Here is a 20,932-nt window from a genome sequence, read left to right on the forward strand (position 1 = left end):
AGATGGCCCAAGGCGGAGCACCACGTCCCAGCCAACCCCTCCATGCCCCAGTACATCCCAGTACACCCCAGCACAGTGCGGGACGGGGCGGGCGCCGCGGCTGCACTAAGACCTCCTGGCCGCCAGGAGGCGGGTGTCGGCACCGCCCCGCGTCGGGGCGGCGCACGCGCGGGGCGGGGCGTGAGACCGGTGCCCGCAGCGTGAAGTGTCCGCTCGCCAGCCCGACCCGCTCGTTGCCGCTCGCCATGGCTCTCCTGCACACCCGCTGGCTTCTCGCCGCCCCTCGCCTCGCCGCCACCCGCGCCAGGTGAGGGCTGAGAAGCGGCTCAGCCCCCCCGGGGCCGCCCTCCGGTGCCGGCGGAGGAGCTTTTCCCCCGGTGCCGGCCGCCCCGGTGAGGGGGCGGGTCGGGTGGCCGCGGGTCGGAAGCGTGTCCCTCTGCGGAGCCTGTAGGCGCTGCCCGTGACGCCGCGGTGGGGAAAAAGGGTTGCCGGCGGGACAGCGCGCGGATTGGCTGGGCACGGCCGCGGGTCGGGGGCGCGCGGCTCTCCTCGCTCTCTGATTGGCTGCGGCCGGGCCCGACGCCCCCCAGCCTGCCCTTGAGGAGCCCCTGTGGAGGGCGCGCGGCGCGGGCACCGTGGTACCGGGTTGTGTAACGTGGGCCCTGAGTAGCGGGAAACGGGCCCGGGTGCTGCTGGCGCTGTGCGCCCAGAATGGGGTTGCGGGAAGTCTGCGACATGCAGTGGGGCCGAGGGGTCCTGTACAGTGGGGCTGGGGTCCTGCTGCTTGTCCTGCACCATGTAGCAGGACCAAAGGGGCCCCGCACACCGTGAAATGGAGCTGGGAACCGTGCACTTGTGTGGTGGCTCTGCAGCGACCTCATGCACCATGAAGTGGGGCTGGGGATGGTGCTGCCAGTGTGCAGCGCTGCCTGCACTAGAGCCATGCTCTCAGACCTGGCATGAGCGGGGTGTGAACAAGGGGGTTTCTGTGAGCACCAGTTCTGTGCTGGCAGCTCTGGACTCCACGGCCTGTGAAGGCAGCAGATGGATGGATGGATGGATAGGAGGATACAGGGTGCAGCCCAGAGCAGCTCCGCAAGGTACAGCTGGCTCAACAGCTGCAGAGTGCTGGCTGAGGTGCTGCCCCACCATCAACAGGTGGACAAGAAGCAGAATGTGCAGAGGGCTCTGGGCAAGGCCATACTTCTCTCCAGAGCCCCTTTGACTCCTGGCCCATGTTGGCTGGGGAAGCCTTAAGAAACAGCTCCCAGCCCTTGTCAGTGCAGGATAAAAGCGGCTAATAGATATTGATTAACTGTCCAGCATGGCCCCTTGCTGCCTTGGGAGATGAATGCTCCCTGCCCCTGCTTTTCTTGAGGGAGCCTTCTGGCTCTTCTCTGTAAGTATGGAGGAGCACCTGTCTCTGTGTTTTCTGCTCTTGGTCTCTAGCAGGTCTGTGAAAGGTATGCTAGCCTGCTGGCAATCACTTTGCGTTTCTCAGGCTTGTTCTACAGCAAATTATAAATTACCAAACTGAATCTAGGTCACCAAAGACATGCAGAACATCCCTTCTGCCCGAGATAGGGGAGGCCAAGCAGTGATTAGCAGTTTTCTGCTTCCTTATCTTCAGCAAGCTGAAGCTGTTACCATTGCTTTACACTTGGAAGGGGCTTTCTGAAATCAGGACAGAGGTGAAGAGATACAAAATGGTTAAAGTGGCTCCTTTGACACACAAATGCTAATTAAGGTGATAACTGAGTCTGATGAGGCAGCTATTTTAGATGTTTTTCTTGGTTGGAAGCTTACCCAAGCTGACTGGGACAATGGATTTTTTTTAGGCTTGAAAGGAGGGCAGTAACCAGGAGCCTCTTGGCATTGTTCTTGTTTAAATATTTGCTTTAGTTGTGGTATCCCCACGGTGTGGCCGAAGTTGCCTTTGGCCACTCCACTCTGCCCTGGCTTGCAGACCTGCCGTAGGGGCTTTGGCAGAGGTTTTGAAATCCAGTCTCTTATGTGGCTGTACCTCAGGGAACGTAGATTGGCCTCTTCACAATAGAAGCCTTCACTGGACTTGTAAATGCTTGCAAGCTTTCTGAGCTTGGCCAGAGTCCATCAGCACACAGTTAGGTCTCTGCAGCTCAGGCTGTGAGTTCCACCTACATCTTTAAAGTTTGTTGCTGGTTTACACAGTTCCTGGTGCCTTTCCCTACCCCCTCTCTGTCCATGTATCACACACTTGCAGCTGTGCAGTAAACTGCCTCGGAAGACTATCCAGGCTGAAGAGTGTGGAGGCTACTTGAACACCAGCTCTGCTCAGCATCTCAACTCTGAGTTGGGCCACCAGTGCTGTAGCTGGAGAATGTGCTTTCTTTGGTTTTCATTCACTATCAAGTTTTTAGTTTTCTGCACCAAAATACCTCCAGCCTGGCAGAGAGAACAGCCAGTTTATAACTTTTGACCTTTATTCTTTTCATTGCTCAAAATAAAATATAACAGTGCAGAGATGACAATGTTACAGTATTGTAGGGGTAGCAGTGTGTTAGGACTTGTGGCCTTGAATCCCTGGTAGATCTTTTGTCCCAAACCTCTGCCTAGAAAGCTCTGTCTCTGTGATCTCTTGAGTATCCTGATGTGTTTGGACAGCTCAGCCTGGACTTTTTTGTCCTGTCTTCCTGCAAGCTCACCTCCCTGGAAACAGCAGAAGAATCTTTCTTTGGCCTTCACCCCAAAACCTGCAGGCGGGGAACAGGAAAATCAGTCCTAAACCTACCCTTCGCTGCCTTAAGCTGATAGTAAGACCGGCTCAGAACAACAGTACTTAACTCTTCAGAGTGCTGCAGCTTAGGTAAACACCCGCAGGATCAGCATTAATTGCAGCAGCAGTGTATTAGATCCCAGTGACCTGCTTAAGTGTTCGCAGGATCGGGACCTAAATACCCAAAACACCATAAGCTTCTTGGTGAAAAGCCCTGCAGAAAGACTGTGCCAGCACTGTCTTGGAAGCAGCCACTCTTTAAAAGAGATGGCCAGGCCCCTGTAGCGTTGGGAGAGCTTTTTTCAAAGCAGCATCACACGCTGCCTGAACCTGCAGCCCACCAGCCCCTTGGCCTGTCCCGCTCAGGTTGGCTGCCCAGGTCTCTCCCTCCGCACCCACTGCAACTGCGTCCCTCTGCAGGGTGCGTGTTCCTGGCACGACTGACTCATCCTCCTTTCTAAGTTGATCCTGTGCTTAACCAGAGGTAATTAAAACTTGTTAGTGGTCTAGAAAATGATAAACACATCTTCCATTTTTAAACTTACCTGAGGTGGCTCTGCCTCGTACGTGTGTTGCTGCCCTATTTTTCACAGTGCCTGTCAAGAAGAGAAACGGAGGCTTTTTATTTAGAAATACTGTACTGATGGGAAGAGCAGTTAAGTCTAAAAAGGGCAAGTGATATTTGGGGCTCTGATGAAATACAATCCATGTACATGTGTTAGTGCAAAGTATGCTTATGTAGTGACTGAACTGGGTCTAAATGGACCCAAAACAGGGGCAGAGTGGAGGGGGAAGATGACACTGTGGATTCTGCTAACCTGCAGGTAGTGTTAGAGCCTCCTTAACCTGCCTGGCCCTGCTGCCTTCAGATTTGCTGTCTGTCCCCACACCAAGCAGGAGGGGGTGGCTGGAGGCTGCCTGCATTGCCTGGGGCAAAACCCAGCCCCGGGACAGCATTCCTGAGTTGGGAAAGGGTGTTATCTTCACAGGAGGCATCCTTCCCCTGGCTGCAAAGCTTTGTAAAGCTGATATGTGGCAGTATTAGCTGTGGGAGCCCTCTGGCTGTGTGTTTCTACTTTAGCAATCCAGACTCAACCCTTCCCCAGAGGAGATAACCCAAATGTACCTTGTGCTGTGTGCTTTGTCCCCCAGAGCTTGGGGATCTGGGTAAGTGCTGGTGTGAGGCTCAGGGTGCTCAGAGCTACGTGGAGTCCTTGTCTTTAGTAATCCTGCCTTCTGGAAGGGGCTGTTACAGCTTCAACCCTCTGCCAGGCAGGTTAAAAACCACCACACCGCTTCTCTTGCATTATCTACAAGCCTGCAAAGCCTGGGTGTGGGACTGGGCAGAGGCTGTGGCCAAAGAGAGAATAACAGATTTCTTTTTATAGCATGGTCTGGTCTGTCCTTGACATTAAGAGAACCTCTCTGTCTTCAGGATGTCCTGCCAAGAGGGCAGAGGCAGGTTGTTTGTGCAGTGGCTGCTGAGGCATGGGGCACAAAGCTCCTGCTGACACAGGGAGGTTCCATACTCAACAGCAAGGGAAGGGGCCTTTGCAACAGAGCTTGTCACTTCTCACAGCGGAAAGAAAGTGTCCTCTGCGATTTCCAGGGAAACAGCGTTTGTCTACAACATCCCTCTTCAAGCGAGGCAGAGTTTGCTGGGCAGGCAAGGAAGTATCTTCATTAGGTCAGGCTGTGCTGCAAGAAAAGCAAATTAGTTTTCATGCACAAGAGCCCTTCCGGGAGTTTGGAAGAGGCTCCATATTTGTGCTTAGTGCAATTACCTGTGTCTGGCAAGGTTCCCTGGAGGGGACTAACCTGCATGATCCCGCCTCCGGTCTGTTAAGAGATGGTGCTTGGCCAGAACCTAAGAGTTTAAGACTTGTTTCCTGGGGCCTTTCTGGTGTTGGCACATAAGGCAAGTAGGGCCATTTCTACACATTAACAACCTGGAGGAGGTCAGTCATCTTCAGCCTCAGTGAACTGAGGCTCTTTGCCCATTCTGCAACGTAAAATGTAGCGCCAGATAGCATAGAGGAGCTGGGCTTTATTCCTCCTGAATAAATTGTCTTGCCACTGCTTGTACCTTTTCCAGTGGTTTAAAGACCAGATTTCCTTGAGGATTTCTCTCTAGCTCTGTCCTTACCCAGTTCTCAAGCCTAATTCTTAGCTTCCTTTTTGTTTTCCCCTTCAGCTCATGGTGGTCTCACGTGGAGATGGGTCCCCCCGACCCCATCCTGGGGGTGACAGAAGCTTTCAAGCGCGACACCAATTCCAAGAAGATGAACCTGGGTGTGGGAGCGTACCGGGATGACAACGGGAAGCCCTTTGTCCTGAACTGTGTTCGCAGGGTGAGCCTGGTGCTGGTTGCTGGGGTGGATCCAGCTGTTGGGTGCCCTGGGGGGGTCAGGGAGGGGCAAGACCTCTAGGCAAGGTTTTTCTGTTGGTCCTTAGAATAAGCTTTGTCTCTGACAGAGCAGGACAGCGTTCCTGGATGTCTCCCTTAGCAGTACTAAAGTTTTTGAGACACAACAGCTGGTTGTTACGTAGCAGTGGATAAAACAGAGAACACGTGTCCTGTTCCTATCTGGGTAAATCTAATTTGTTGCTGACTTCCACGAGCCCTCCAACCCAGCTGTCCTCTGAACTTCAAGGTGTTCCTTGAAGAGGCTGATGTTCCCTGGGCCAGCCCGCATGGGAGGAAAGAGCTGACATTGTCCCCTTAATGGATTAGTCTTAGAAATTCTGCTGAGCCGTTGTTACCAGTTTCTCCATAAGCCAGTCTAAAACTCCAGCCCAGGTAGCTCGATGTGGACACTGCCCTTGAGGAGATTACCAAGCCTTTCAGGGCCGTAAGCGTAGAAATAGGCCGTTAAATAGCTGGGAGTTGACATGTACATTGACTGGCTGGTGTCCTTGGGGTAGGGAGGGTGTGTTGTCCATGTTTTTCATCAGTGTGGGGTTCAAAGCCATCCCCTGCCCTCGCTGTCCCTGTGTCAGGAAGTACTGCAGCTGAGTCACAACCAGGGAGCGTTGGTGATGTCACAGGAACAATTTCCTTGTGGTATGTGGATGCTGCCAGGGACTGCCCTGCCTCTCTGGGAGCATTGATAGGGTTCCCAGAGTGTTCTAGATGCCTCTGTCACAACATTTTTCCTGAGCGTGGCTCCTTGTCTGCTCTTCTTGCTGCCACTCTCTGGTTCTGTGTTAGGCAGGGACTTGGACTGGTTTCTGATGCAGGATCTGCTTGAAAGAAGTCGATATTAGCCAAGCTGAGAGGAGCCATGTTTAAGGGGTGGGTGAGCCAGCTTTCAGACAGGCTGCTTCCAACATTGCCTGGGCTTTCTGGATTTTTTTTTTTTTTAACCTGCTCCTTCTAATTCACTAAAATTCCCAGAATGACAAGGCCCTACAAAGGGCTCGCTACCCTACCTGGGATGTCTCCCTGTGTAGAGACAATCTCTGCTTTTCAGTAACAGTCAAGTCTTGCCTTCCTGCGGGACAGTTCCTGCTTGGGCAAAGAAATGTATGTCCTTGTGTGGCAGCACTGACATGTAATGAGCTGAAAGTGGTGCTGTCCCTTGGTGCTGGGTGTCCTTGCTCTGCCATATCAATGGTAGCACCTGTTCAGGGATCTGGTGGCTGCCAGAGACCATGTGCTGTGGTGAAAGCAGAGCGTCACCTGAAAAGTTTATGGCTGCCCTGGCTTTTGAATGAGCCCTGATCTCTGAGGGAAACTCCTGCCCACCAACCTTTGCCAATTTGAGTGAGCAAATGTAAAGAGAAGCGACCTTGAGCTGTCCATGTTCCTCTCTGCAGTGGTGATTTCCTTGCTGAATATGTTTCCTCCTTCCCAGGCGGAGGCCGAGATTGCAGCCAAAAAGATGGACAAGGAGTACTTGCCCATTGGGGGGCTGGCGGATTTCACCCGGGCATCTGCAGCACTGGCTCTGGGTGAAAACAGTGAAGTTTTCAAGAGTGGCCGGGTAAGGAGCGGGCTGGGGAACAGGGGGTGGGCAGCACTGTCTGACTTATGGTTGGTATGTGGGTGCCCAGCAAAAGTGGAAGGACTGTCAGGTACTCCTGCCTCCAAGTTGCAAGCTGGCCAAGCCCAAGGATAACTGTGTCCTCGGAAGGCTGGAGTGAAACAGCCCGTCCTGAGGAGGGGATTTCAGCTTGCCAGGGGTCCCAACTCTCTGCCCTGCAACTGGAGTTGCTGACCCATGCAACCCCTCCAGCCCCATGTCCCCAGTTGGGTGAGCTGTTGCAGAGCTGTGCTTCTGCCAGTGCTGACATCATGCCTGGACTTACCCTGTATCATACCATGCCTGCTTGGACTCATGTACTTGTTTCATCCCTTGCAGTATGTCACTGTGCAGGGTATTTCTGGGACTGGATCTCTGCGAATTGGAGCCAACTTTTTGGTGAGTCCCTGCCTGGTGGGGGAAGGAAAGGACATGTTTTGACCAGAGTTGAATCTTTGGGGTTTTCAAACTGCTTGAATCTGTTCAACATATTTGAACACTGTATTTTGTCTTTATCAGCAACGGTTCTTCAAGTCCAGTCGTGATGTGTATCTACCCAAACCATCCTGGGGTAACCACACCCCCATTTTCCGTGATGCTGGCATGCAACTTCAGGCTTACCGCTACTATGACCCCAAGACGTGCAGTCTTGACTTCTCTGGAGCCATAGATGACATTTCTGTGAGTTGCCTTTCATGCCTGGAAGCAAGGAGGTGATGTGGGGTGATGGGTGATCTTCTTGCTTTAGCCTAAATATGATGCCTGAAGGCACCAAATCAAGGCTAGAAGAGTTGCAGAGCTTATCTAAGCTGTCTAGGGCAAGAGTGTCAGCTGCTGAGGAGAGTGCTCAGGTGCTATTAATAATTCCTTTACTGTAACTTCTTTCATAGAAAATTCCAGAGAAGAGCATCATCCTCTTGCATGCTTGTGCTCACAACCCCACTGGGGTGGATCCCCGGCAGGAGCAGTGGAAGGAGCTGGCAGCTGTGGTGAAGGTGAGCAGTAGAGTGTCCCAGGGGTACTGTGCAGTTCCTGGGATAACCATATCCCTGGACTTTCATGGGTGGTATCTGGTCTTCACTACACTAAAGATTCCTCCCTTCCCTGAAGCCAGGATGGTTGTCATGTTCTTGTGCTGAAGACAGGAGCAAGACAAGTGCACCCTTACAGGTTCTAGGTGACTATCAAGACTCTTTGCTGGTGCCCTCCCAGCAAACAGGGAAGGGGAGACCTCAGAGGAGAGCAGCAGGCTTGAAAGGTTGAGCTGGGATAGCTGGAGAGGGTCTCTCAGTGCTGCTGTATTTAAAATGCTGGAAGATCTTTCATGTGCCTGGTGTCTTCTCAGAAGTTTCAGCTGGAAACATATAGAGGCAGATTCTTCCTTCATCCTTCTCTTCTTCCTCCCTGCTGCTCCCCCAAGCTGTAACCAGTAAAATTTGCCTTAGGGATGCCTGGCCTTAGTAGTGTCCTGATAATTAGTAGACATCAAAGTGGCCTTTGGGGCCTACAGATGGCTGTGGGTCTCCTGACAGAGGGGCAGTGGGGCTGGGTTATCTGCCTGGAGGCACTGGAAGGGCTGGCACCTGCCCAGAGGGTTTCCATTTGTTTTTCCTGGAAACCAGTGTTAGGAGACATGGAATAAATTTTTACTGCTGAATGCACTTTTGCCTTCTGGGTTAGGCTGCACACCCCAAAAATGCACCGGTAGGGTCTTGCCCTGCTGTTTTGATGTGTGGTGAGCAGTGGTGGGTTTTGGGCTGCCTTCCCTGTGGCAAATGAAGGGTAATGGCTCTGCTTCTGGAGGAGAAGAGTTGCAGTTGAGCAGGCTGCTGCTTGTGTGGCTCTTTTCAGCCTGTTTACCTGCTCCCTTTAGAGGTGTTCAGCTCCTGTGATACTCTCTCCCCTCTTTGCTGGCAGAAACGAAACCTCCTTGTGTACTTTGACATGGCCTACCAGGGCTTTGCCAGCGGGGACATCAACCGGGATGCCTGGGCTGTGCGGCATTTCATCGAACAGGGTATCAACGTCGTCTTGTCACAGTCCTACGCCAAGAACATGGGGCTGTACGGTGAGTAGGGCAGGTGGTGTGGAAATAGTTTCATCCAGGCTGCTGGAAGGACCCCAGGTTTAGCAGCCAGTGTTTTTCTGCTGCCTGTGCTCATCCTGCAGTGCTGGGTACAGGAAATAATCTGGGAGCTGGTGGAGACCCTTCTAGAGAACAGGGCTCCATTAAGGCTATGTGGCATTTGGATAAATCCTGCCCCAGCCCTGGGTATTGGGGGGCAAAGCCTAGGACCTGACTGCCCCTATTTCAGGAGAGCGTGCGGGTGCCTTCACGGTGGTCTGCAGTGATGCAGAGGAAGCCAAGAGAGTCGAATCGCAACTGAAGATCCTCATTCGCCCCATGTACTCCAACCCACCCCTGAACGGAGCCCGCATCGCCTCTATCATCCTGAACACCCCTGACCTACGGAAGGAGTGGTAAGAGGGAGCTCCTAATGCTCATGAGAGGGAGGTGTGAAGTCTCTGTGGCAGCCTTGTGCTGTCCTCACTGCCTGCTGCTGTCCTGGACAGCTCAGAGCTTTGGCGGTACAGTCAGAACTATGTGTCACCCCTTTTCTCTGGAGAAATCCTGCTGGTTTTGGACCAGCCTGACACAGGTTTCCCTTGTGTTACCAAGACAGAAAACACTGTAAAGGAGGGGATAAAGCTCCCTGGGATTGAGCGCTGCAGGAGCTGTGTATCCAAGCAGTGTGAAAGACTGACTGAGGCATTGTAGCTGTGTAGTATGTCTCACATGGGGAAAGTGGAAGCATAAGCCACCTGGAAATAAGACCCTTGTGCCCTAAGCCTGCTTCCCGGCATCAGCCTGTGCCAGCCCCTTGGTGTCAAGTCCCTGCCAGCAGCTGGCGTGGCAGAACAAAGGCTGGCAGTGTGCTGTGGCCTCACTGGGAGCTGCGTCCCTTTGGCAAGGCTGACACTTGTGACTGATCTAGGTCCTAGCAGAGACATCTCCTGTGCTGCCTTGGAGCAGGGGATGTCTGCCTGCGCTGGGAGGCACCCCCGCACTCTTCATTTATCTGCAGATATTATTTTATCTGAGTTTGGGCAGTGCTGCTATGAGGCCTCGTACTCAGCTGTGGCTTTCAGAAGTGAGAGATGCTGATACTCTGGTAGTAGCATCCAATGGCTGTGGAATAAATAAATAGCAGTGATTTTCAGGTAACAGGAGAAAGAAGCAGCTCCTCAGCTAGAGCTACAGGTTCACATGCTCTGGTCTTGGCTTATCTGCATTCCCCGTGTTTTGGGGGTGTGAGGCCCTTCCAGCTTGAGAGGGTTGATTCCTGGTAGCTAAGGGAGGAGGGGGAGCAGCTTTGGTGCATCCCAGCCCTGCTCTAAGTGGCTCCTGGGTTTGCTTCTCAGGCTCGTGGAGGTGAAGGGCATGGCCGACCGGATCATCAGCATGCGGACTCAGCTGGTGTCCAACCTCAAGAAAGAGGGATCCTCCCACAACTGGCAGCACATCACTGACCAGATTGGCATGTTCTGCTTTACAGGGCTGAAGCCTGAGCAGGTAAAGGCAGTTCCTGTGGTCTCAAGGTGTCGTTTGTGCTACTTGTCTGTAAGCTCCTGACTGCAAGTTCCAAAGTGAGCCCTTATGGGCACCTCTTCCTCCAGGAGGAGCTTCTTCCAAGCAGCACTGGAGAATTTGGGAAGCCAGGCCTTGCTCTGCTCCCCACTACGCTTACTGAGGTTGGAAGCAGACGCAGCCTGCTTCACTTTCAAAGGAAGTGGTCACTTGGCACCGCTCTAAGGTGACCTTAAAGGTCAGCTCAAGTGAGGTGACTCTTCCAGCTGAACATCTGCAGTCATGTTGCCTGAGAGCCGAGCAGCATCTCTTGGTTTACTGGGGGCACTGCTGACTCTGCAGGTACTGGGATACCATGTCTGCTGGCACCCAGTTTGCTTTCTGTTCTGGCTAGCTGGGTAAATTTGCAACCTGTTGACAGAGTTAGAGGTTGGCCTGCAGTTTCATCTCTGCTCTTTCACCCCAGGTGGAGCGTCTGATCAAGGAGTTCTCCATCTATATGACAAAGGACGGACGAATCTCTGTGGCGGGAGTTACGTCGGGCAACGTAGGTTACCTGGCTCATGCAATCCATCAAGTCACAAAGTGAAGACAAATGCGTGGCCTGGAGTTGGTGGCCTTCCCTTCCCCACCAGCTGAAGATGGGGAGGGAAAGGAAACAGAATATTCCAACCACAATGCTTTATGCTGCTGCTGAATGTATCTTGTAGATAAGTTGTTGTAGAAGCCTAGTGAAAACCACCCCATGTTGTGGGGCAGGGACATGGCTGGTTCCTGATCATCACAGCCATTGTCCCCTGCTGTCATCCTTGTCCATCAACCCCAACACCCATCTGTGCTGGAGGGAGCAAATGCTTAGCACTGCCATCCTACTGGTGTAGGCACCAAAGGCTTCTCCACACTTGTTTCTCCATGAGAAGACTTTGTGAGGCTGTTGGTTGCTGGTCCAGGCAGCAGTGGATGGGGAGTTGGGTGGGGGAGCTGCTCAGGTGTGCTCCCGTGACCTCCTCAGCTGGTCCATGCTGCCATCAGGCTCTGTCCTCCTTCACCCTCCTGCCCCAGGGCTGATAACCAGCTCTGAGGACTTCTCACTAAAATCTGCTCCATTGTTGGCTTCTCTCTTTCCATCTGGGAATCTCAGGTGTAATTCACAGTGGCATTGGTGTGTGGGCCAGACCTGTGTCCCTCCTCTCAACCTGCCTGGTTCTCCTGACTATGCTCCCATACCCTGAAGTCAAACAATTTCTTACCCCTCCCCAATAAGAACATCTGACAACTACTCTCTTGGTCTCTGCATCTCCCTGTTCCTGTTCCTACCCAGTGGCCCTCCCTGCAAAGCGGAGTGTTCGTGTGTGTCTGGTGTGCCAAGAGGTGGGCCCTGCTGTGTCCATCCTCACATGGGGCTGCAGGGTGTCCCTCATCTGCTCTGTTCAGCCACATTTCTGGTGACACCAGAAAATGGGAGGGAAAGATCCTAAGGGAAGTCTGAGAGTTGATGACTCAAAAAACATTCTGCCCTTTTATACTGAGTCTGCCTGAGGCCCTGTGACTCACTGGACTCTGAATTTTAATCCAAATAAACTGGTGCATAGCTGTGTTGGGCTGAGAACTTTCTCCTGTCATTGCACAGCTGGATCCTGCCCCTTCCATGTACCAAATATTCCGTCTGGGGGAAGTGCCAGCACAGGGGATCTGGTATGGTCAGTGAAACCCTAATGGGAGAATCCTATAGAGAGAGAGGGCAGCTCCCACCCATGTGCCCCAAGAGCACTGAGGGGGATTTGGTGTCATGAAGCTCAAATTGAAGCCTATGGGGTTGAACACAGATGTTGCTGGGGGGAGCGTGAGTTCCCAAAGGCTGCAGGCCCCGTGCCTGGCTCTGCTGCACGATGGAGTTTCCCCTTGCAAGGAGCGAAGCTGGAGGGGTTACCTCTGTGTCTGCCTGAGCTGCCTCCATCCACTGACACCTTTCTGCTTTGCAGCTGTGCCACAACATTTAGCACAGCAGTCCTTGTTTCTCATTCCTTCCCTTCTGTCTTTTGGAAGCCAGGATGGGTCTGTCTGCTGCTCCTTGGCCCTGCACTTGCCCCATGCCGAGGAAGGCTGGAGCCTGCTGCACCTCCCTGGCAGACGGTTTCAACAGCGATGATTGTTTACAGGGCCTGATGCCCGCAGCTGCTGCTCGCTCCCGTTTGTGCAATAAACCACCTTCCGTGCTGCTACCGCTGCCGCGGGTGCTGCCCGTGGCGCTGTGGGTTCCTGTGCTGCGGTTCCCGGTTCCGCAGCTGCTCTCAGGTTGTGGAGACCCTTCCCACCTTGCATTAGGCCTTTCTGGAGCTTGTTCTCTGTTACAATAAAAGCAGAGCTGGCGCACACAGTCCTGCCTTCTCCCCCTGCCTTTGCCGGCGGGTCTCCCAGCCGCAGAGCGGTGGGGATGGGCAGGGACGGGCTTCCCGGAGCGGGGACCCCCCGGTCACTGGTCCTGGGGGCTGGGGCACAGGTTCCGGGCCGGGGGCGGACCACAAGCCCCGGCGTGCAGCGGGCGGGGCGGGGCCGGGCTGCGCCGCCGCCGAGCCGGGAGCGGGGCCGGGGCTGGAGCGGGGCTCCCGCCGCCCGGTGAGTGGGGCCGGGGCACGGGAGTACCCGGAGAGGGGGGACACGGGGGGCCCAACGACCCGCTGGGGCCGCGTCGCGTCCCGGAGGGCAGCGGGGTGAGCGTCAGCAGCTCCCGGCCTTGTTTCTCCCGGGGGTGTGTGGGTGACCCGCGGAGAAGCGCTTGGTCTTGGGGTCTGTGGTTGTCACCGGCTTTGGTGGCTGTGCCTGGGGTGAAAGGACAGCCGGGCACCCCGCAGCATCCTTCTCCGGCCATGGGAGAAGCATCGACCCTTACTTGGTCGGGCAGGGGGTTCAGCCAAACCGCACCCACCGTGCCAGGAGATCCACTGGCCTGGGGACCTGGGACGTGTCCCCTGTGCGCTCCTACCCTCGGGCTGCAGCGCTGCCTTTCTTCTGCTTCCCCTTCGCAGACTTGCGGGGATTTTCTCCTTTCCCGGAAACCGCTGAAGCATATTTGGAGCACAAGGTGGGGTTTGAATAGCCTAGAAGCAAAGAGTGGGCTGGTCAGGAGGAGCCTCTGGTGGTGTGGTCTAGGAAAAAAAAAAAAAGATTTCTCTTGAGAAGAGATTTCCCTTGGCTGCGTACGGCCTTGGGAAGTCCTACCGGGTTGTGAGGGTTGATCTCCTTCAGCTCGGAGGCATTGGGGAGAGATCTGGGCTGTTCAACCCCTGAGGGCTGTGGTGCTGGAAACACCAGGTCTTCAGGTCCAAAACCTTCTGAGACGTCTCGTGTTGTTGGTCACCCTGGGGGTGAACTGGAACGGGCCAGTCCTGCTTTCCCTGGTGACACGGTGTGTCTGCTGTGTGTGCTGGCCGCTCGTATTGAGCCCAGCCTTGACCTTTACCCAGGAGCACGTGCACGGCCGCTCTTGCAGAGCTTGCAGGAATTGGGCTGGAAATCAGGAAGTGAGTTGTGATGCTGGGTCTCGTGCCCACAGAAAAGCGAGTCCTGCCGTGAGGCTGCAGCTCCCCAGCCCCATGGTCTGGGCGCTGTCCCTTGTGCAACGGCAGCAGTGTCCTCACCCTGGATTCGGGAGACGAGAGGTGAGTCCTCCTGGCATACCTCTGCTGCTGTGAGGACACCTGGGTGCTGTGACCCCAAGGCTGAGACCCAGGGAACTAATTTCATCTGTGTCCCTGTCTGATGCCCAGGTTGCCCCTTGTTAACGTACCTTAATTAACACTTACGGTGTCCTCCTCCATGCCGTTCTAGGAGCAGCAAAGTTCCTGACCCCTGTGCTGCCGCATTCCCAGCCTGCCTGTTCGCTGCCCTCCCCGCCTGATGGAGCCAGTGCTGGCAAAGGACCCTCCTCGAGGTGGCCGGCTGGGCCTGGTGCGGGAGCGCTAGTGGCACGTGGACGGTGGTGTGTGCCACCCTGAGAGGGACAATGGCTCAGGGCACCGGGAGCATCAACAGTGACTACAAGGATTGGGAGTGGAGCGCCGATGCTGGGGAACGGGCCAGGCTCCTGCAGAGCCCCAGCGTGGAGACGCTGCCAAAGAGCGGAGAGAGCCAAGGAAATGGCTTGGGGGCCACGTCGGCTTTGGGAGCCGTCTTCATTGTGGTCAACGCAGCCCTCGGGGCTGGGCTGCTCAACTTCCCTGCCGCCTTCAGCATGGCTGGTGGTGTGGCCGTGGGCATCACGTTGCAGATGGTGAGAGAGTGGGCAAGGGACAGTCCCATGTCCCACCCTGGGAGGGGATGTGGTGGGGATGTTTGGAGTCCCAGAAGGGCCTCGGGGAGAAGCTACCTCCTGGGAGGAAGCCCTGTTGGGTCAGGTGCCCCGGAGATGCTCTTGTGTGTTTGGGGCTGGCTGTCCGGGGTGGCTTTGGGGAGCATCATGCTCTTGCCTCAATGTCCCCTCCCTGTCTCTTCCCCACCCCAGTGCATGCTGATCTTCATCATCGGAGGCTTGGTCATCCTGGCATACTGCTCGCAGGCCAGCAACGAGCGGACCTACCAGGAGGTGGTGTGGGCTGTCTGCGGGAAGGTGCCTGGCGTGCTGTGCGAGGTGGCCATTGCTGTCTACACCTTTGGCACCTGCATCGCTTTCCTCATCATCATTGGAGACCAGGAGGACAAGAGTAAGTGTGTCCCATGGAAAAAAATATACGGTTGCTGTCCCTTTGGATGGAAGGTGACAACCTGACCGCCCTGGCTGTTCCCACAGTCATTGCTGCTTTGGTGACGGAGCCTGGGGAAGCTGAGAGCAGCCGCTGGTACACGGACCGCAAGTTCACCATCAGCATCACCGCCTTCCTCCTCATCCTGCCCCTCTCTATCCCCAAGGAGATCGGCTTCCAAAAATATGCCAGGTGGGTGGGGAGAGCCCTCCGGGGCTGGGAGCCGCCAGGATGCGACAGCCAGCACCCACCAAAGCATGGTCCTAGGGGATGCAGAGTGGAAACACTGTGGTTCTAGTGCCATATCTGCCCACTCACCCTTGAGGGGTTGGACATCTCCTTCTTTGCCTTCCCGTGTCTCGGTTTCCCTATCTGGGAAGCAGAGGAGCTGCTGAGCCCCGTGTGACCACATTGTCACACTGCAGGGCTTGGTTTTCTCTTTTCTGCTTGTTGGAGGAAGCCAGGGGAGCTGCTTTCAACTGTGTTGTCCCCTGTCTTTAGAGCTGGCCAGTCAGCAGAAAGGAGAGCCAGTAAGGGTCCCCAGGCCGGGTGGTGTGCAGGCCAGCCCTGCTCCACCAGCCATCTTGATGTCACCCTGCAGCTAGACCAGGGCTCCTGAGAAGTGTGACTTCTTTAACACTCGCCTCTTTCTCCTCCCCAAAACCCAGCCCATCACCTTGCTGGCAGGTCCAGCACCCACAGTGGCACAGGACAGCCCCTGAGCACAGCAGGATTGCATTGGCATCAGTTCTGGGGACAGTGGGTGACAGTGACTGGCACATTCCCACAGAAAGCGAGAGCAGGGGTGGTCCTGATGGGAAGGGTTGGGGTGGCCTGTGCTGTGCAGGGAGGAAGACGAGGCTGGAGAGGCTTGAGGAGACTCTCTGCCGAGTGGGGAGACAGCACACTGATGGCCTCCTGTCCCCTCTTGCAGCTCCCTAAGCGTGATTGGCACCTGGTACGTTACGGCAGTCATTATCATCAAGTACATCTGGCCTGACAAGGAGCTGGTGCCTGTGGAGATCCCCACCAGGTGCGTGTAAGAGCCAGGATGCTGATGGTGGCCATCACAGCCCTGAAGAGCCAGGTAGGGTTGCAGGGGCAAGGGCTGCAAAGGCTGGGGACAAACCCTTCACAAGTCACATTCCTGAGCCTGGAGACACTGCGTGTTGCTGCCAGAAGCTCCCAAGTGGCTGCATCTCTGCATGTTTCAGAGAAGTAGGTGGTGAAGGAGAGGAAAAAGACCTCTTGGAAGTCCCCACAGCTCCATCGGAGGTTTTGAGGAGCACTGATTGACTTCTCACTCCGATACAGCCAGGCCCAGAGTTCCCTGTGCAGTGCTTGTGCTCACCCAGCAACCAGGACTGTGTCTGTTTAGGATGATTTTGGTTATTTCCTTGTCCAGCACAGCCCCTGTGGCTTGTCTTCTCCTTCACAGTCTGGGGATGTTTCTGGACCAAGTTCAGACAGTGGGAATTTTAGAGCAGAGCAAAATTTAGACCAGTTTTTGGCACTGCTTCAGTAGATCCTTTTTTTCATACAGATTCTTTTATTGTTTAAGTCCCCAATTTTGGCTGATTCTGTCTCAGTGAAAGACCCTGGTCTTTGAGGAGTGCTGGGTCCTGGGTGGGGGGACACAGTTACTGCAGGAGACGCAGGTCAGCAGAGTGAGCCCATCACTGAGTACGCCTGGGGGGGCTGGGTGGGGGACATGGGGGGCCCTGGTCTGACCAGTGGGTGTTTCTCTCCTGCCAGCCCCTCCACTTGGACGGCCGTCTTCAATGCCGTGCCCACCATCTGCTTTGGGTTTCAGGTAAGGCCACGAACCTGGAGCTCCCCTTCCCACCCTGCAGTCACCTGGGTTGGGGACCGGTGTGGTCCAGGGATGCTCCCTTGGGTGTTCAGCCAAAACCCTCCTTTATTTGCTCACCACATGGCACTGCAAGTGGGCTGAAGCCAGTTTGACATCTCACCATCCCTGCATGGAGATGGATCAGTTTTACCCCAGCTGAGAGGTCTGGGGCAGCCTGTTCCCTGCTTTTCTTCTTCTGTGACAAAGCTGGGGGAATCACGATATCACGACAAACCCGAGGATATCATGCATGGGAACCCACATGGCTCTCTGTGACTCTGGCTCAGCACACTGTGTGTCTCCACTCTCTCTCCATGTCCCTGGCAGTGCCACGTGAGCAGCGTGCCCGTCTTTAACAGCATGAAGCATCCGGAGGTGAAGACCTGGGGGGCGGTGGTGACAGCGGCCATGGTGATCGCTCTCTTTGTCTACACAGGCACTGGTAAGCAAGGGGATGCCACGTGAGTGAGGCACGGTCTTCAGAGGAGCTGTGAGTTTCTGGAGAGCAGGGGTCCTCTGGTCAGCAGAGGGACAGAGCAGGAAAGGAGGAGAGTCCATCTAAACCCCCCTGCAATGTCTCCCATACCATGTCCATCCGAGTCTGGTCCCCCAAAAACACGCGCAGGAGGCTTGTCCTTGTCCTCCACTGACTGCTGCCTTCCCGGCAGGTGTCTGTGGCTTCCTGACTTTTGGGGCTGGTGTGGAGCAGGACGTTTTGCTGTCCTACCCATCCAACGACATCCCCGTTGCCCTTGCCCGCGCCTTCATCATCCTCTGCGTGCTGACGTCCTACCCCATCCTGCATTTCTGTGGCCGGTGAGCACTGGGAGGAGGCAGGGGCTGGTGTGGGCAGGAGGGGCAGCTCAGGGAAACCCCCCTGCCCCGGGTCTGTGCCTGCAGGGCGGTCTTGGAGGGCCTCTGGCTCCGTTACACCGGGGTGACAGTGGAGGAGGACGTGATTCGGGAGCGGAGGAGGCGCCTGCTTCAGACCATCAGCTGGTTCCTCCTGACCCTCCTCCTGGCTCTCTTCATCCCTGACATCGGCAAAGTCATCTCTGTCATCGGGGGCTTGGCTGCCTGCTTCATCTTCATCTTCCCAGGTAGGGCATCTCGGGATGCTTGGGGGCTGACGGAAGTCTTTTGGCCTTGTGCCTTGAAGAGAGAGAGGTTGGGATGGGGACGCAGGAACCAGAAGGTCTTTAGAGAAGGACATAAATGTGGCACAAGGTGGGTTGGCAGCCCAGCTGTTTTGACAGGCCTCTCTGCTCTGCAGTGGTGAGTGCAGCTCCCTGGATGTGGGGTGTCTGTTCAGTCCCCAGAGGACAGTCCTCATGTAGCTCTAATTTGCCCCCCTTCCTTTCAGGGCTGTGCCTGATTCAAGCCAAGCTCTCCGAGATCCAAGAAACCAGGGCAATCAGGTAACCGAAACGTGCGTCCCCTCTCCCTGCTTCCTCTGTGGATATGGGGGTGAAGCTCCTCTCTAAATGTCCCCTGTCCTCCTGCATCTGCAGCTGGTGGTCCCAGGTCAGCTACGGGGTGTTCATGGTCACCCTCGGAGCCTTCATCTTTGGACAGACCACTGCCAACGCCATCTTTGTGGATCTCACAGCCTGACTCCTCCTCCAGGCTGGACTGTGCTGCTGCTGTGGGGATGCAGATTTCCCCTAGGACCAATGGGAAGTGAGGAGAAAACATGTTGGTGTGTTGGGAAGATCCAAGAGGCGAGTTGTAATCTGGGGCTTGGCTGAAAGAGCCCCGCGGTGGTTTGTATCTTGTCTTAACGCACCAGGCAGTCAGGCTTCTCCTCTCAGCCCTGCCTCCCTGGTGAAGCCAGAGCATCACTACAAGGGGACCTGCAGTCCAGGTCAAGCCCTTTCTGCCCCTCCGGGGTGGACATTGCTACCTGAGACATCACTAAGGGATCACGGTTGGGGGTTGCGAGGACGTGCTGCTCCCACCCGTGTACCCTGTGCTGGTGGAGCTCCTCTCCACAGCTTTAACTCCTTCTCCCAACATTGGAGGGAGACTGTGTGTTTTGCAAAAAAGGAACTAGTAATCTTGTTTCATCAGACAGGGCGACATCCCTGTCGTCCTCCTCTGTGTCAGTGTTTGGTTTGGTTTAACTCCACTTTCCTGTGGCTCATCCCCTGCCCTTACTCTTACATCTCCCTCTGCCTGGGCTGCACTTTGTATTACAAAGTGGAACCATCACCTTCAGCCTGATTTTTTCTTTTGGAGGATGAGGACGAGCCCGGGGCAGGGACACACCAGTGCAATCCTTCCCCTGCCAGGGGCTGCTCACTTGCTAGAGAAGGTGCTGTGGCTGCATCGTCCTACTGGAGACACTATGCTAGAGCAAAGCTCTTCTCCATATTTCCAATCCTGTTCTTCCAGGAGGTGTCCAGGGAACAGGATGGGGTCAGGTGTAGGTTTTCAGGGATGCTTTGGGGATGAAGCAGTCAGTATTATTCTGTTTTTTATTGTTCCTTTGGTCGTTTACACTCTCCATGGCTGGTGTTGCTCTGGACTGTCCCTACATTGTGTGTCTGGTTGATAGTTTCAGTTCCGTGTCTGCTGGGTTGAGCAGTTCCCCCAGCTGCAGATTTGGTTGAGGGAGTTAAACCTCAACAGCAAACTGTTCTTGTTCAGTCTTTGAGTTCCCTTGTTCCTTGTTCGGCCTCCAAAACCCTGGGGGAGGGAGAAATTCATGTGTATCTATTGCTGTGTCTGTGATGAGGATCTTCAGGATGAGATGGGGAAACCCAGAGGGAGGAGGAAAAAGCCTCAAGCACAATGTGAATGTTTGAGGGACTCTGTGAAGGCGCATGTCCCTCCTGCCTCCCCCAAGGTACCTCTGGCCTCTGTGCCCTCAGCTTCAGACAAAACCAGGCTCCAGCAACCCCCCATTTGCATGGCACCGGCTGCTTCCTGAGCCCCTTCACCCGGCTCCTGCCCGAGAGCCGGTGCTGGGGCTTGGGGATCCCTGGGCATAAAGACAAGGGTGTCCCCCCCACCACCACCCAGCCCTGCCCACCGCTTCTCCTGGCAGCTGGACCACAGAGCCGCATCCCGTGGGGCCCCGCAGAGATGCTCAAAGCTCAGCAGATGCCAACGCCAAGATGCCTTTAGTGCCTGTCCCCAAGCAAGGTGGAGAGGGGGCGTTGGATTAGGTGACTTTTGAAGGTCCCTTCCAACCCAAACTGTTCTGTGGTTCTAGGGGTTTGGTACCCAGTGGCTTTTGCGGCTCTGGCTTTCCTGAAGGTGAGGTCCCGCTGCCGAAACAGGAGCAGACGCGGTGTCCCACAGCTCTGGTTGTCACCCGGGGGTCTGTGTGGCGGAGGGCAGGGGGCAGGGAGGTGCTGTGGCCGTTCGTCTGTTTGCCTTACGGTTCCCCTGACTGTTTACAAAACACCGGCCTTTTAAAATGTATTTTCTGCCCGCAGAAAGCGGCGGGACCTCGACTCAATAAACGTGACGTTGTGGTGCATGCACCGGGTGGGCACCAGCTGTTTGTTGTCTGTGGGGCCGGGGGAGGGAGGTGCTCCCGGGTGGGACGTGGGGATGACGCCGTGGCCCTAAACGCCACCCGGGCTGAGTTTTGGGGTGGGTTTTGGTGCTGCCCCCGTGGCGGGTGGTCCCTGCCAGAGGTGACTGCTCCCAGGACGGGTCGTGGGAGCCCGATCCCGGGACCGTACCACGGCAATGTGGGGGCAGCCGTTCCAGTGCCTGGGCCGTACCACCGCGCTGCGCGGGAGGGGGGTGGCGGTGCCTACAGCCGTACAGCCGCCGAGGGGCGGGAGCGCGGCGCCAGGGGGGCGGGGCGGACCGCACCACTTGGGGAGGGGTGTCCCCGCCCCCCCCCCCCCCGTGACTCCGCGCGCACTTTGGCGCTCTCCCCCATTTCCCCTTTCCGCCCCGCCCCAGCGTAGCGCCCCGCATTCATTGGTTGGCCTCGCCAGCTCGGGTTGCGTG

General features: G+C 55.6%; 2 protein-coding genes and 1 long non-coding RNA gene across 8 annotated transcripts; 2 read left to right on the forward strand and 1 right to left on the reverse strand.

Annotated features, from left to right (window-relative positions):
• The first annotated feature begins 156 nt into the window (after nt 1-156).
• Nucleotides 157-11,978, forward strand: GOT2 (glutamic-oxaloacetic transaminase 2). The gene is made up of 10 exons (XM_065848115.2): nt 157-307; nt 4,950-5,106; nt 6,613-6,741; nt 7,120-7,179; nt 7,300-7,461; nt 7,671-7,775; nt 8,698-8,848; nt 9,096-9,261; nt 10,204-10,354; nt 10,836-11,978. Exons 1-10 carry the CDS (start codon nt 246-248, stop codon nt 10,956-10,958), a joined length of 1,266 nt encoding a protein of 421 aa, XP_065704187.1. The 5' UTR covers nt 157-245; the 3' UTR covers nt 10,959-11,978.
• LOC139829032 (uncharacterized) lies at nt 2,445-13,809 on the reverse strand. Of its 4 annotated transcripts, XR_011741221.1 has the most exons (6): nt 13,589-13,808; nt 7,067-13,467; nt 4,574-5,998; nt 3,882-4,448; nt 3,301-3,351; nt 2,445-2,732 (listed from the first exon to the last, which is right to left on the reverse strand). It is a non-coding gene; the product is annotated as an uncharacterized lncRNA (long non-coding RNA). The 4 variants fall into 4 exon arrangements; XR_011741219.1 differs by having other exon boundaries at nt 3,882-5,998; XR_011741220.1 differs by having other exon boundaries at nt 4,333-5,998; nt 13,589-13,807.
• SLC38A7 (solute carrier family 38 member 7) lies at nt 12,882-20,451 on the forward strand. Of its 3 annotated transcripts, none has more exons than XM_065848454.2 (11): nt 12,882-12,985; nt 14,198-14,639; nt 14,871-15,069; nt 15,156-15,300; nt 16,043-16,141; nt 16,864-16,921; nt 17,288-17,402; nt 17,629-17,776; nt 17,861-18,060; nt 18,324-18,378; nt 18,472-20,451. In XM_065848454.2, the coding sequence occupies exons 2-11, from the start codon at nt 14,373-14,375 to the stop codon at nt 18,572-18,574; spliced, it is 1,389 nt and encodes a 462-aa protein (XP_065704526.1). In that variant the 5' UTR covers nt 12,882-12,985; nt 14,198-14,372; the 3' UTR covers nt 18,575-20,451. The 3 variants fall into 3 exon arrangements, with proteins under 3 accessions (XP_065704526.1, XP_071670336.1, XP_065704528.1); XM_071814235.1 differs by lacking the exon at nt 12,882-12,985 and adding an exon at nt 13,338-13,451; XM_065848456.2 differs by lacking the exon at nt 12,882-12,985 and adding an exon at nt 13,896-14,028.
• Nucleotides 20,452-20,932: the final 481 nt, after the last annotated feature.

Source organism: Patagioenas fasciata, chromosome 13, assembly GCF_037038585.1.
Source record: "Patagioenas fasciata isolate bPatFas1 chromosome 13, bPatFas1.hap1, whole genome shotgun sequence".
NCBI classification, from domain to species: Eukaryota; Metazoa; Chordata; class Aves; order Columbiformes; family Columbidae; genus Patagioenas; species Patagioenas fasciata.

What these genes read in the sequence shown, in the direction of transcription:
- GOT2 (XM_065848115.2), top strand. Translation starts at nt 246, where the DNA reads ATGGCTCTCCTGCACACCCGCTGGCTTCTCGCCGCCCCTCGCCTCGCC. An exon ending in AAGTTTTCAAGAGTGGCCGG is followed by an intron (nt 6,742 to 7,119) that starts GTAAGGAGCGGG and finishes CATCCCTTGCAG; the next exon opens with TATGTCACTGTGCAGGGTAT. An exon ending in AGCTGGCAGCTGTGGTGAAG is followed by an intron (nt 7,776 to 8,697) that starts GTGAGCAGTAGA and finishes CTTTGCTGGCAG; the next exon opens with AAACGAAACCTCCTTGTGTA.
- SLC38A7 (XM_065848454.2), top strand. Translation starts at nt 14,373, where the DNA reads ATGGCTCAGGGCACCGGGAGCATCAACAGTGACTACAAGGATTGGGAG. An exon ending in CCATCTGCTTTGGGTTTCAG is followed by an intron (nt 16,922 to 17,287) that starts GTAAGGCCACGA and finishes TGTCCCTGGCAG; the next exon opens with TGCCACGTGAGCAGCGTGCC. An exon ending in CTTTGTCTACACAGGCACTG is followed by an intron (nt 17,403 to 17,628) that starts GTAAGCAAGGGG and finishes CCTTCCCGGCAG; the next exon opens with GTGTCTGTGGCTTCCTGACT.